The sequence below is a fragment of the Balaenoptera borealis genome (genome assembly GCF_965194805.1).
Source record: "Balaenoptera borealis genome assembly, chromosome: 9".
In the NCBI taxonomy this organism is placed as follows: Eukaryota; Metazoa; Chordata; class Mammalia; order Artiodactyla; family Balaenopteridae; genus Balaenoptera; species Balaenoptera borealis.
The window spans coordinates 50723635-50737513 of NC_138873.1; the positions used below are offsets into that span (position 1 = coordinate 50723635).

At 35.4% G+C, this 13879-nt stretch overlaps 2 protein-coding genes across 3 annotated transcripts in view; both read right to left on the reverse strand.

Annotated features, from left to right (window-relative positions):
* Positions 1-13879, reverse strand: part of LOC309634769 (uncharacterized protein) — a 176377-nt gene that overhangs the window by 150101 nt on the left and 12397 nt on the right. The window contains 1 exon segment of the mRNA XM_082405182.1: positions 1391-1554. Coding sequence (XP_082261308.1) covers positions 1391-1527 — 137 coding nt within the window. The 5' untranslated portion in view covers positions 1528-1554.
* CEP57L1 (centrosomal protein 57 like 1) overlaps positions 3229-13879 on the reverse strand; it is an 81831-nt gene continuing 71180 nt past the window's right edge. For both annotated transcript variants that reach the window (XR_014248205.1, XR_014248206.1), the window contains exon 14: positions 3229-4390. The gene's annotated coding sequence lies outside the window, so the exon portion shown is untranslated. The remainder of the gene's footprint in view (positions 4391-13879) is intronic.

Consider the following 13879-nt stretch of genomic DNA (forward strand, 5'->3'; position numbering starts at 1 on the left):
CATTCATTCATCTATGCATTCGGCAAGCATCTATGAAGCACTTAACAACCACAAAGACCTGGGCTTAATGGGGGCAAGATGAGGGAAAGAATGGGAAAGAAAGAAGGAAGCTAGGAAGGAAAGAAGGAAGGGAGGGAGGGAGGGAAGGAGGAAGGAAAGATGACTAAGGCACAGTTATCCTCCAGTTCTCAATAGATTTTGTAGTCTAGTAGGAAATGAGAATTCTAAAGTTATTATCAGGAGTGGATATTTTCCATGGACTCCAGAACCAAGCACAACACCTGGCAAACAGAAGGTGATCAATAAATGTTTGCTGGATTAATAGTTAGATTCTTCAGGTCCAGTGCTTGGTGGTTTCGGGGAGTGGAGAAATACAGGTATCCAGAGATTCCCCATCATTCTGTCCTAAAAGGGACTTCAGGAAACCTTTCTTACCACAACGCACAGTGGGCAGCCCCTTGCCTGACACTCTGACATTTAAGTTTTAACAATATCAACACTTGACCTTTGCATGGTGTTTTATAGTTTTCAAAGTGCTTTAGCGTGCATGATCTCAACTGACCTTTATAAGGTAGGCAAGGTACATATTTTTAACCTTTCAAATAAAGGAACAAAAGCTGGGAGAAATTACGACTTGCATGGTTCCAGTCCCTTTCCACTTCATCACACAATCCTTGATCTGCTTCATATACCTCAGGGCTTTAAATACCAAATTATAAAATACACTAAATACTGGTTCTTCAGAATCATCTTTGGAAGGAGGTACTAATGTACCTACTTCCTGCTTCTTCTCCAGACCTTCCCTCTCCAACCTTCCCCATCCACATTGTGTTTACTCAGCTACTCAACCTAAAAGGGTCCTTATAACTGCTCCTCTTGATCAATTGTGGCAGTAGCAGAAACAGAGGAGCTTGAATGTCCTGGGCCCATGAGGGCTGATCTGGCTAAAAGAATTTGATTGCTATTGTTGGCAGCATTTACCTATAGAATAGCTCCTAATAGAACATCATTTTGCAGAATTCATTATCAAACACCTCATATTATTTTCGTTTTGAAATTTCTCATCAAAATCAAGGTCAAATTCAGTTAAAATATCATTGGAGAAAATGAGATTTCATTGACTATGATTTGTATAGTAGCTTCTGGAACTTTAAGACAATGATATTTGTGAGATGTAAGAGCACTTTTCCTTTTTCTTTGGTAGCACATTGCCTCTAAATGCCTTGACAATTCTAGAATATAGGAAAACCTTAGGGGCAGCGGTTAAGTCTGAGCTTGAGATGATGCCAATTGTCCAAGTAAAAACGAGAGGGGGTTCTGATGGAGACTATGGGATGAGAGTAGGGGTTAAAGCCCCTGAAGACCATGCCTTCACACGGCCATTATTTACCTGTAAGCTCGATGAGTTGACCCCTGAAGAGTCCCGTGTTTTTCTATCTCAGACTTCAGTTCTGTCAATTGCACAGCCAGTTCTTTTTCCAACACCTGGATCCTTTCTGTGGAAACAATCTTATAACTTTCATCCATGGTTTGCATTTACTAATTTTCTGATCCCTGAAAAAAAGAGAGAACAAAATTTGTGGGCGACCTCCTCAGTGACCATTAACCAGTGCATGGGACTTTGTCTATCATTGTCCAAGAAATCATGTCAGTTTTGTCGAAATGTATGCTTTTGTAATTTGGAGAAACAGCTGGACCAGACTGCTGTCATTTATGAGTTAATTACCATTTGGTAAATAGTAGAGAAAACATAACATAGGTTAGAATATCCATTGACCATCTTTGTTCAGCCCAGCTCACCTTTAGAAACATCTCTGTTCCAGCTTTGACTGTGAGGGTTTATTAAATGAGTTTGCATCCACCCTGCCTGACTTCTGTAGTCTTCATAAAGGCTGTAAAGGTGATTACACACTAAATGTTATGAGTGGTGGTTACTGCTTTCTAATATCACTTCAGCTGGAACAAACAATAGATGTGCACAGGATCCCTCTACTTGCCTAAAGTATATCTCCATAAGCCTTTTTGAAGGTATGAGCTTCTGACCAGGGGTAACAGACTGAGGGTGCAGGTCTATGTTGCACAATCATGATCCATGTACTTTTGAGTTTGGAAGAAAATCACACTTACACATTTGAATGTGTTTTCTTAATTCTGAATGCTGATATTTGTCATATAGCTTTTACAATGAAATAAAATAGTTGATAACCACCTCCTACCCCCACTGCCACCCCAGTTCACAGCCTGTCAGATTCAACACAATTGTTTGCTAAGTACTTAGTGTCAATATTTCAATGAACAACATAGATTAACTTCATGACCCAGAATGAGACCCACAAATTGCAGGAGATTCAGTAGATGATGTGTTTCTTGTGCTACTGCTGCCCTCATCTGTCCTGGACAAGAAGGGGTAAAGTCACAAGAAGGGGTAAAATATTTAAACTTTCCTTTTTTCCTTTGACATTTCTTTTCATTTTCAGAGGTATTTCATTTTCTCAAGTTACTCTGCTGCCTTTTCAACAAATAGGAAAGATGTAGAGATGTTTTGTGTAGAGGCTACCTTTGGGAGCCTATTCATTCTTTTTATAAATATTAAAAATGGAAATGAGCATTGTGTTCAGTCTAGGTTGTGAACCTGCAGAGTTATAAATCTGTCATGTTTGGCACGCTGCTGGAGCTCAATAAAATGCACTGTTGTTGTTCTCAGCAAAAGTAAAATGTTGTTATGAAAAATATTTGCCACTTGGCAGTGTCCTTTCAAGTTGGGCAAACAGTTAAACAGCTGCCTTAACAGCTGCATTCCAACCAGCAGCCAAGAGGGGCAGCAACACAGACTGACATTTTTCTCCCAGAGGATGGATTTTCTGCCCTTATTTCCTGATCACTTTCAACACTTCACAGCTCAGAAATGAGAACATTTAATCCTGCATCATTTAGCTTGTTACACAGTCAAGTACAGTATTCACAAAATTAACATAAGGAGAGGTTGGTCTTTGCCAACTGTCCATGAAATGCATCCAACCCAGAGGAATCCATGCCTGCTGAGCCCTCATGGCTAGTGTTAAAGAGACAAACAACTGTTTATTTATTTATTTTTAACATTTTTATTGGAGTATAATTGCTTTACAATGGTGTGTTAGTTTCTGCTTTATAACAAAGTGAATCAGTTATACATATACATATATCCCCATATCTCTTCCCTCTTACGTCTCCCTCCCTCCCACCCTCCCTATCCCACCCATCTAGCTGGTCACAGTGCACAGAGCTGATCTCCCTGTGCTATGAGACTGCTTCCCACTAGCTATCTATTTTACATTTGGTAGTGTATATATGTCCATATATATACTACCACTCTTTCACTTTGTCCCAGCTTACCCTTCCCCCTCCCCGTGTCCTCAAGTCCATTCTCTAGTAGGTCTGCGTCTTTATTCCCATCTTGCCCCTAGGTTCTTCATGACAATTTTTTTTTTTTTTTTTTTTTTAGATTCCATATATATGTGTTAGCATACGGTATTTGTTTTTCTCTTTCTGACTTACTTCACTCTGTATGACAGGTTCTAGGTCCACAACAGTTTATTTTGGGAGGGGGAAAGATGGGTTCCATTTATTGAGCACCTACTCTGCGTGAGACAGGCACTGGGCCCTCATTTAACGTCTCAGAAAAGAGATTCTCAAGAATTGTTTCAATAGTGTCTTTTAAAAAATAAATACATTTAATTAACTATCGACTATAAACAAACAAACCAAAACCCCCCCCTTTTTTTAAAGTGGGTTTAAAAAGTGGTACAATCTAAGCTCTAAGGAAAAGATGATAAGATTAGCTTGAGTAGGGTTTGAGGGTGTTTAATAGGTAAAGTGGGCTTCAATGGGCTTAAAGCAGGAATGTTTAGAAGAGAAATAATGAAAAACTTTAGAGTCTTACAGGGAAATGTATAATGCATGTCAAAAACTTCAAAGTGACTACCAAAAGAATGGAAATGCAACACAGAGCTTCCCAAACAAGCAGGGGTGAGGGATAGGAAATGGGCCTTTTAAATCCTATAGAAGGCAGGAAAAGAGAAAAAAGGAAACAAAAAGAAGTATGGTAGAAATAAGTTCAAATATATCAGTAACTATAATAAATGTAAATGGATAAAGCCCATCTATCAAAACACATAAATTAGCACAGTTCTGAACATTTTTAAAACCCCTAAAATTTGGTAATGTGATGGGTACCAAAATAAAACAATGATTTTTATTCTAGCAAATGCTAGAACTTAAACTGTAAGCAAGCTGGCCCTGTATCACCATGGGGCAATTCAATCTTCTTCACAAAGATCTGCAAGGTACTCCATAACTTCCCTGGGTAACCATTTTTGATGTTTGGTCATCTTTGATCATCAACATGTTCTTCCTGTGTACAAATGAAATTTCTCCTGTTACACATTATATACCATCTTCTGGATCAGTAGGAGTAAGACTAACTGTTTTAACAAAAAGACACAGTCATCAGTGGCTTAAAGAAAAACATTGTTTAAATGTGTCTAATGTAATGTGTTTGGTAAATGTGTGTAAACTGTCTGTTCCTCTTGGACATTCAAGGACCCTGTTTCCTTCCAAGTCAGTTCCACCATCCCCTAGGCATTTTTCAGACAAACACATTAGTGTTTTCTCTTCAGTGTGGCTACAGAACATGACCTTTAGTTGGGTGAGGGGACACACAAGACATATATTTGATGTTCTGAATTGGATAACCTGCATCTACTTCTAGTTTACCGAGAGCTTTGTTTTGTTTTTCTTGAATGGGTATTGAATTGTGTCAGTTGCTTCTTCAGCATCTATTGAGGTAGCCATGTGATTTTCCTCATTTATTTTTTTAATGTGGTGAATTTCACAGATTTTCTATTGTTAATACAAAACTGCTTTCTTGGAATAAATCCCACTTGGCAATGATCTGTTATCTTTTTTTTTTTTTAAAGAAAAATGGACTCATTTTGCTACTATGTTGTTTAGGATTTTTGCATTTATGTTCATGAGAACAATTGGCCTGTCATTTTCTTAAAATGTTCATGTCAGGTTTTGGTATCAAGATTATACTACCCTCTTAAAAAAATGTTGTGAACTGTTCCTTTCTCCTCTATATTCCGAGAAAGTTTAAGGTTGGTATTATTTCTTCCTTAAATATTTGGAATAATTCACCTGTGAAACATCTCAGCCTGAAATTTTCTTTATGGGTGGGTTTTAAATTACAGATCCAAAATTTTTAACAGATTATGATTATTCACATTTTTGTTTCTTTTTTTAATTCATTTTCATACATTTTTTAAAAGAGCATTTCATCTAAGTTGATTTTTTTTGGTGTAAGGTTATTCATAATATCCTTTTATATTATATTTTTAACAGCTATGTTGAGATATAATTAATACATCATACAATTAACCTGCTTAAAGTGAACAATTCAATGATTTTTAGTGTATTCACAGTGGTGCAACTATCACCACAATTCATTTTAGAACATTTTCATCACCCAAAAAAGAAACCCCATATCCATTAGCAGTCACTCCCCATTTTTCTCTAAGCCACCCCACCCCCCAGCAGTAGGCAACCACTAACTTACTTTCTATCTCTATAGATTTGCCCATTCTGGAAACTTTATATAAATGGAATCATATAATACATGGTCTTTTGTGACTGGCTTCTTTTATTTCCCATAATGTTTTCAAAGTTCATCCACGTTTTAGCATGTATCACTATACCAGTCCTTTTTTATGGCTGTATATTATTCCATTGTATGGTTCTAATACCACTTTTGTTTACTGGTTCATCAGTTGGTGGAAATTTGGGTTGTTTCCAGTTTTTGGCTATTATAAATAATGTTGCTATAAATATTTAAGTCAAAGTTTTCGCCAGACTCTTTTCCAAAGCAGGGGCACCATTTTATAATCCCATCAGCATTGTAGGAGGGTTTTAATTTCTCTACATCCTTGTCAACCCTTGCCATCTTTCTTTTTTATTTTAGCCATTCTAGTGGATGTGAAGTTGTATCTCACTGTGGTTTTGACTTGCATTTCCTTAATGGCTAATGACGTTGAGTATCTTTTCATGTACTTATTGGTCATTGGTATATCTTCTTTGGAGAAATGTCTATTCAGATTCTTTGTCCATTTTTAAATTGAGTTTTTTGGTTCTTTATTGATGAGTTGTAAGTGTTCTTCACATATTCTAGATACATGTTCTTTATCAGATATGTGATTTGCAAATATTTTCTCCCATTCTGTGGGTCATCTTCTCACTTTCTTGATGTTGCCCTTTGAAGCCCTTTACCTTTTTTTTTACATCTTTATTGGAGTATAATTGCTTTACAATGGTTAGTTTCTGCTGTATAACAAAGTGAATCAGCTATACATATATCCCTGTATCTCTTCCCTCTTGCATCTCTGTCCCACACCCCCATCCCACCCCTCTAGGTGGACACAAAGCACTGAGCTGATCTCCCTGTGCTATGTGGCTGCTTCCCACTAGCTATCTATTTTACATTTGGTAGTGTATATATGTCCATATATACACTACCACTCTCTCACTTCGTCCCAGCTTACCCTTCCCCCTCCCCATGTCCTCAAGTCCATTCTCTACGTCTGTGTCTTTATTCCTGTCCTGCCCCCAGGTTCTTCAGAACCACTTTTTTTTTTAGATTCCATATATATGTGTTAGCATAAGGTATTTGTTTTTCTCTTTCTGACTTACTTCACTCTGTATGACAGTCTCTAGGTCCATCAACCTCACTACAAATAACTCAGTTTTGTTTCTTTTTATGGCTGAGTAATATTCCATTGTATATATGTGCCACATCTTCTTTATCCATTCATCTGTCGATGGACACTTAGGTTGCTTCCATGTCCTGGCTATTGTAAATAGTGCTGCAATGAACATTGTGGTACATGACTCTTTGTGAATTATGGTTTTCTCAGGGTATATGCCCAGTAGTGGGATTGCTGGGTCATACGGTAGCTCTATTTTTAGTTTTTTAAGGAACCTCCATATTGTTCTCCATAGTGGCTGTATCAATTTACATTCCCACCAACAGGGCAAGAAGGTTCCCTTTTCTCCACACCCTCTCCAGCATTTACTGTTTGTAGATTTTTTGATGATGGCCATTCTGACCAGTGTGAGGTGATACCTCATTATAGTTTTGATTTGCATTTCTCTAATAATTAGTGACGTTGAGCATCCTTTCATGTGTTTGTTGGCAATCTATCTTCTTTGGAGAAATGTCTATTTAGGTCTTCTGCCCGTTTTTGGATTGGGTTGTTTGTTTTTTTGATATTGAGCTGCATGAGCTGCTTGTAAGTTTTGGAGATTAATCCTTTGTCAGTTGCTTCATTTGCAAATATTTTCTCCCCTTCTGAGGGTTGTCTTTTCTTCTTGTTTATCGTTTCCTTTGCTGTGCAAAAGCTTTTCAGTTTCATTAGGTCCCATTTGTTTATTTTTGTTTTTATTTCCATTTCTCTAGGAGGTGGGTCAAAAAGGATCTTGCTGTGATTTATGTCATAGAGTATTCTGCCTGTGTTTTCCTCTAAGAGTTTTATAGTGTCTGGTGTTACATTTAGGTCTTTAATCCATTTTGAGTTTATTTTTGTGTATGGTGTCAGGGAGTTTTTGAAGCCCTTTATCTTTTATTTTAAAATTTAATTTTATTTATTTTTTATACAGCAGGTTATTAGTTATCTATTTTATACATATTAGTGTATACATGTCAATCCCAATCTCCCAATTCATCCCACCACCACCACCCCCCTGCCACTTTTCCCCCTTCGTGTCCATACGTTTGCTCAGCCTTTTATCTTTTTAATGTCTATGGGATGTATACTGCTGTCTCCTTTTACATTCCTGATACTGATAATTTCTGTACTTGCTATTTTATCTTGATCAGTCTTATTAGGGATTTAATAATTTTATTAAACTTTTCAAATGACCCATATTTAGTTTTATTGTGTCTACTCTATGTCTGCCTTCTATTTCATTGATTTCTGCTCATTTATTATTCATCTATTACTGATATTTATTTATATAATTTATTATACAAATTGAGCTATACCTTTGAATTATTTATTTATAATTTACATATTTATTATTTATTAAGTCATTTATTATACCATTTATTTTACTATCTTAAATTTAATTTGCTCTTTTTCTAGCACTTGAGATGGAAGTTTAGATCATTAATTTTTTACCTGTCTTCTAAGATATGCATTTAAAGCTATAAACTTCCTTCTAAGCATTATTCTAGTTGCATTACCATTTTGGATGTTGTGTTTTCATTATTTATCATTTAAATGCTTTCTAGTTTCCATTGTGATTTCTTCTTTGACCTATAAGTTGTTTAGAAGTGGTTCTATATTTCTGTTATTAATTTCTAGTGTGACTGCACTGTGTTCTGAGAACGTACCCTGCATGACTTCAATTTTTAAAAATATTTTAAACTTGCTTTATGGCCCAACATATGATCTATTTTGGTAAATGTTCCAAATACTCTTGAAAAGAATATATATTTGCTATTGTTGGGAATAGTGTTCTATTAGGTTAATTAGATCACATTTGTTCTTAATCTTTTATATTTGATTTATTGGTCTGATTTTTATGAGAAATTGAGACAGGTATATTAAAATCTTTGATAATAATTATGGATTTGTCTATTTCTTCATTTAGTTCTGACATTTTAGTTTTATATATTTGAAGCTATATTATGGCTGTATACAAATAGGATTGTAAATTTTTTTTCATTGAATTGAAACTTATCATTATGACATGTCCCTCTTCATCTCTAGTAATATTTCTTCAAGTCAAACTTACAAATTAGTAATATAGTCACAGAAGTTTTTTTTGTTTTGTTTTGTTTTTGTTTTGGGGGTTAGTATTTACATGGTATATCTTTTTAATCCTTTAAAACTATCTGTGTCTTTTTGTCTCTTCAGTCCAGTCTGAAAATCTTTGTCTTTTAATTGGAGCATTGAGTTCATTTACATTTAATGTGATTACTGTTACAGATGGGTTTAAGTGCACAATCTTACTATGTATTTTACTATGTATTTTATTCATTTTATTTATTTTTCTATTCGTCCTGCCTATTTTTTGTTCCTTTATTCTTCCCTTCCTTCATTACTCTGGATTAATCAAGTATTTTTATTATTCTGTTTTGTCTCTTCTATTAGGTTTTTAATTATACCCGTTTTCTTTTGGTAGTTACCTATAGTTCTCAAATTTTAGCGTGTATCAGAATCACCTAAAGGACTTCTTCAAACATAGATTTCTGGGTCTCACCTCCAAAGTTTCTGATTTAGTAGGTCTGGGGGAGACCTGGAAATTTTCACTTCTAACAAATTCCCAGATGATGCTTATGCTGCTAAGTCAAAAGGCCACACTTTGATAGTTACTCCTCTGGATTCCAATATATATTCTTGACTTATTACAGCCTACCTTAAGCTAGTAATTTTTGTTTTCATGGTGTCTTCCACTCTAAAGCTAGCAATTTTTTTTTTTTACAGTCTTTTACTATCCAAATAAAAATCTTACAATGATTTAAGTCCACATAACTCCTTCCTACAATTCATGCAACTGTTTATTTTACTTCTACATATAAACTCCACAATATTTTTATTTTTGCTACTTTGAAAGTCAATTAAAATTTTTTTACCCATATATTTATCTTTCCTGCTGCTCTTCTTTCCTGAAGATCTGTGCTTCCATTTGAGCTCATTTTCCTTTAGCCTGAAGAACTTCCTTTCATATTTTTCATAGTGTGGGTCTGCTCCTGATGGATTCTCTCAGCTTTCATTTGTCTGAATAAATCTTTATTTCTACTATGATCTCTAAAGGTATTTTAATTGTACATAAAATTGAGAGCTTTTTTTTTTCTTTTAGCACTTTAAATATCTCTTGGCTTCCGTAATTTCAGTAAAATAGTCATCTGCCCCTACTGTTGCTTTTTGAAAAAGTAAAGTGCCTTGTTTTCTCTTGCTGCTTTTAAGATTTTATCTTTGTCAGCAGTTCAACTATGATATACTTAATTATGGTTTCCTTTGTATATATCCTTGTTGTGTATTGAGGTTCACTGAGCTTAATGTTTGGAATGATGTCTATCATCAATTTTTGAAATTTCTTGACTATTATCTCTGCATATATTGCTTCTGCCCCATTCTCTAATTCTCATCCTTCTATGACTCTAATTAAATATATATTTGATTGCTTCACTGTATTCCACGTGTCTCTTATACTAAGTTTTATTCTTTCCATTCTTTTTGTCTCTGTGCTTCAGTTTTGGGTACTATCAACTTATCTGACCTCAAGTTCACTAACTCTTTTTGCTCAGTCTAAGCTATTGCTAAAACTGCACAATGAATTCTCAATTTTAGCTGTTGTATTTTTTAAATCTATAATGTATATTTAATTATTTTTATAGATTCCAGTTCTGTCAAAATTATCCATCATTTTATCCATTTTGTCCATCTTTTCCTTTGCTCCCCTGCACACACACACACACACACACACACACACACACACACATATATATATAAACAATTATTTTAAAGTCCCAGCCTGCTAGTTCCAATATCTGGATCATCTATGGGTTTGCTTTTATTATCTGCTTTTTCTCTTCTCACTCACATTTTCCTGCCACTTTTCAAGCCTTATAATTTATTATATGCCATATTTGGGGTATAAAATGAACAAATGGGACTTGTAATGATGTTATTTTCCCTCATAAAGGTTCTCCCTTTCCTCTGTTAGATGCATAATTTGAAGGGTTGATCACCTTAATCCCATTAGGAACTGAACTAGATTGGGGCTGGATTCTGGTTTTAGTTAGACTCAGTCTACCTCTTGTTTGTCATTTTTCCTCAGGTGTGGCTCACCTGGACTTTTGATCAATAGCTTGGAAGGTCTCTTTCCTTTCAGCCCTGAAACACTATGGGAGATTCAGTCTGCCCTTTGGAGGTTTTAATTTAGCTCATTAGCCTCTTCCCTCATGCAGCTTTAAAATCTGGCAAATGTCTTGAGAGGAAAACTCACCAAGCATTTCTTGCTGACTTCCTGTCTCTGGTGGGAGTTTGTCTCCTAAGCACTGTGGACAGATTTCACTATGACTTTGCAATCCAGCTTCCTTCTTGGGTATGGCCTTCTGAGACTTTTGACTGACAGCTGGGCTTTTCCCTTTCTTCTCATCCCTGAAATTCCGTCCTTCAAAAGTTTTGAGCTTAGCCTCCCATCCCATCAAGTTCAATATCTGGCAAAAACTTGAGGGACTGTTTGATGCAGTCCCTTTCTCTAGCAGGAATTTATCTCTTCACCATGAGACTGCAGATCTTATTCTGCCTTTCTTGGCCAGTTCTCCAGTTTCTTTTATACTCTAGCATTCAGCAAATGTCCAGTGGTATTTTTCAGAATTTAAATTCAAATCTCTCATGCCTGCATCCATGGCCTTCAAAAACTCCCCTGGCTTTTCTTTGTCCCAGTAGAGTCCTCATGCCAAAAACAGAGTCACTGTGACCAGAATTGGTAAATGTTCTAAGGAATAAAATAGCCAGGGATTGTCAAGTGACCTAGGAGGGTTCTTCCCTTTCTGGAATTTTAATTCTTCTAGTCTTCATTGTGTCTATAACTTTCCAATGACTTTAAACATATGACTTTGTAATTTATCATTTTAGTGGGAGTGTGGCTTTTCTACTAAATCTTACCTGAAGTAGAAGTCTCAATACTTACTTGAGAGTACTACATAAATGTATTCTCATATTTTCTACTCTATTTCATTAAAAACAAACTTTTAGTCACAACCCACTAGTAATCAATGTTAGGATCCACTAATGGATCATAATCTGCATTTTGAGAAAAACTGCTCTAATAGATCTCTGGGAAAAACCAAGGTGCCTGGCTGTTTGGAAGAGGTCATCTAACGGATATGGATTAAATGGACCTCAATCCTCTTAGTATTATATAAATTCTTGAAGTATATAATTCTGCATGCATTTTTCTTTGAGGTATGACAAGGTCAGCTTTTGCATACAATTTACCTTCTCACTGGAATACCCTGGCAAATTTAATTTTGTTATACTCCTTCTCCAGGATTTTTTGTCAGGCAAAATCAAATTCTTATGATTTGTCTTAGTCATTTGTATATTAACCCTACACATTCTAAGTTTCCATTATTTTGTCCACAAAGATATGACAATTTCTTTCAAGAAAAAAGACAAAATATCCCTCATATCCAAAGCACCTTCCCTCAAACTTTGACTTTCCCCTCTGTACTGTTATGTCTTTTACCTTAAGTAATAGTAAACTACCTCAGAATTTGTTCATGGAAGGATTTGTAACTACCAAGGACCAAAGGAAGCATGTGTGGAAGCAAAACTGATACAATGCTTTGCTGCCATTATCAGTAAGTGTGTACATCATAATAAGAAAATAAAACAACTTGTACCCTGAAAGAAATAAAATAAGCAACCAAAAACAGGGTCACTGTGCCTAGTTCACTTTCCCAAAACAAAAGAATCCTTAGGTTTTGTTTATAAGTACTGACTGCCTAATAAAAGCAACTTTATCACCAAGTTTTTGCAATGTTGATAGTTGAAGATCTGTGATAACTTTTGTGGCTACGACAACTGTGTGAGAAAATTTCTGTCTTTTCTACCATGGACTGCATAACTACAAACTTGGTAATGTTGGTAATTTTGTGGGGTTTTCCCCCCATTTTTTGTATTTTTTTATTTGATGAACCAATTCTTTTTAAAACTTGGAGTTTCTTGCAAACTTTTCTTGGAAGTAAACTTTTCTAAATGCTTTGTGCCTGACTATTCTTTTGACAATTCTAGAGATTCCACCAAGATTTTATGTATTTATCTACCAGAGGTGTATTCACCAGCCAGTGCCAAGTAAACTGCATTGTCCATGAGGAGCAACTCAGGAGCTCTTTGAGGTGTATCTTTTTCTAGTCTTAGGCAATAGTTTCTGTTGTTGTTGTTTTTAATTGAAGTATAGTTGATTTACTATATTGTGTTACTTTCAGGTGTGCAGCACAGTGATTCAGTTATACATATACATATATATTTTTTCAATTCTTTTCCATTATAGGTTATTGCAAGATACTGAATATATTAGTTCCCTTTGCTATACAGTAAATCTTTGTTGTTTATCTATTTTATATATGGTAGTGTGTATCTGTTAATCTTATACTCCTAATTTATCCTCCCCCCTTCCCCTTTAGTAACTGTAAGTTTGCTTTCTATGTCTGTTTCTTTCTGTTTAGTAAATAGGCTAATTTGTGTCATATTTTAGATTCCCCATATAAGTGATATCATATTTGTCCTTCTCTGTCTTACTCCACTTAGTATGATAATCTCTAGGTTCATCCATGTTGCTGAAAATGGCATTATTTCATTCTTTTTTATGGCTGAGTGATATTGTATATATATACCACAACTTCTTTATGCATTCCTCTGTCAATGGACGTTTAGGTTGCTTCCTTGTCTTGGCTATTATAAATAGTGCTGCTATGAACATTGGGGTGCATGTATCTTTCTGAATTAGAGTTTTCATCTTTTCTGGATATATGCCCAGGAGTAGGATTGCTGGAACATACGGTAACTCTATTTTTAGTTTTTTAAGAATCCTCCATACAGTTCTCCATAGTGGCTGCCCCAATTTACATTCCCACCAGCAGTGTAGGAGGGTTCCCTATTTTCCATACCCTATTCAGCATTCATTATTTATAGACTTTTTGATGATGGCCACTCTGACTGGTGTGAGGTGATACTTCATTGCAGTTTTGATTTGGATTTATCTAGTAATTAGTGAAGTGAGCATCTTTTTGTGTGCCTGTTGGCCATCTGTATTTCTTTGCAGAAATGTCTCT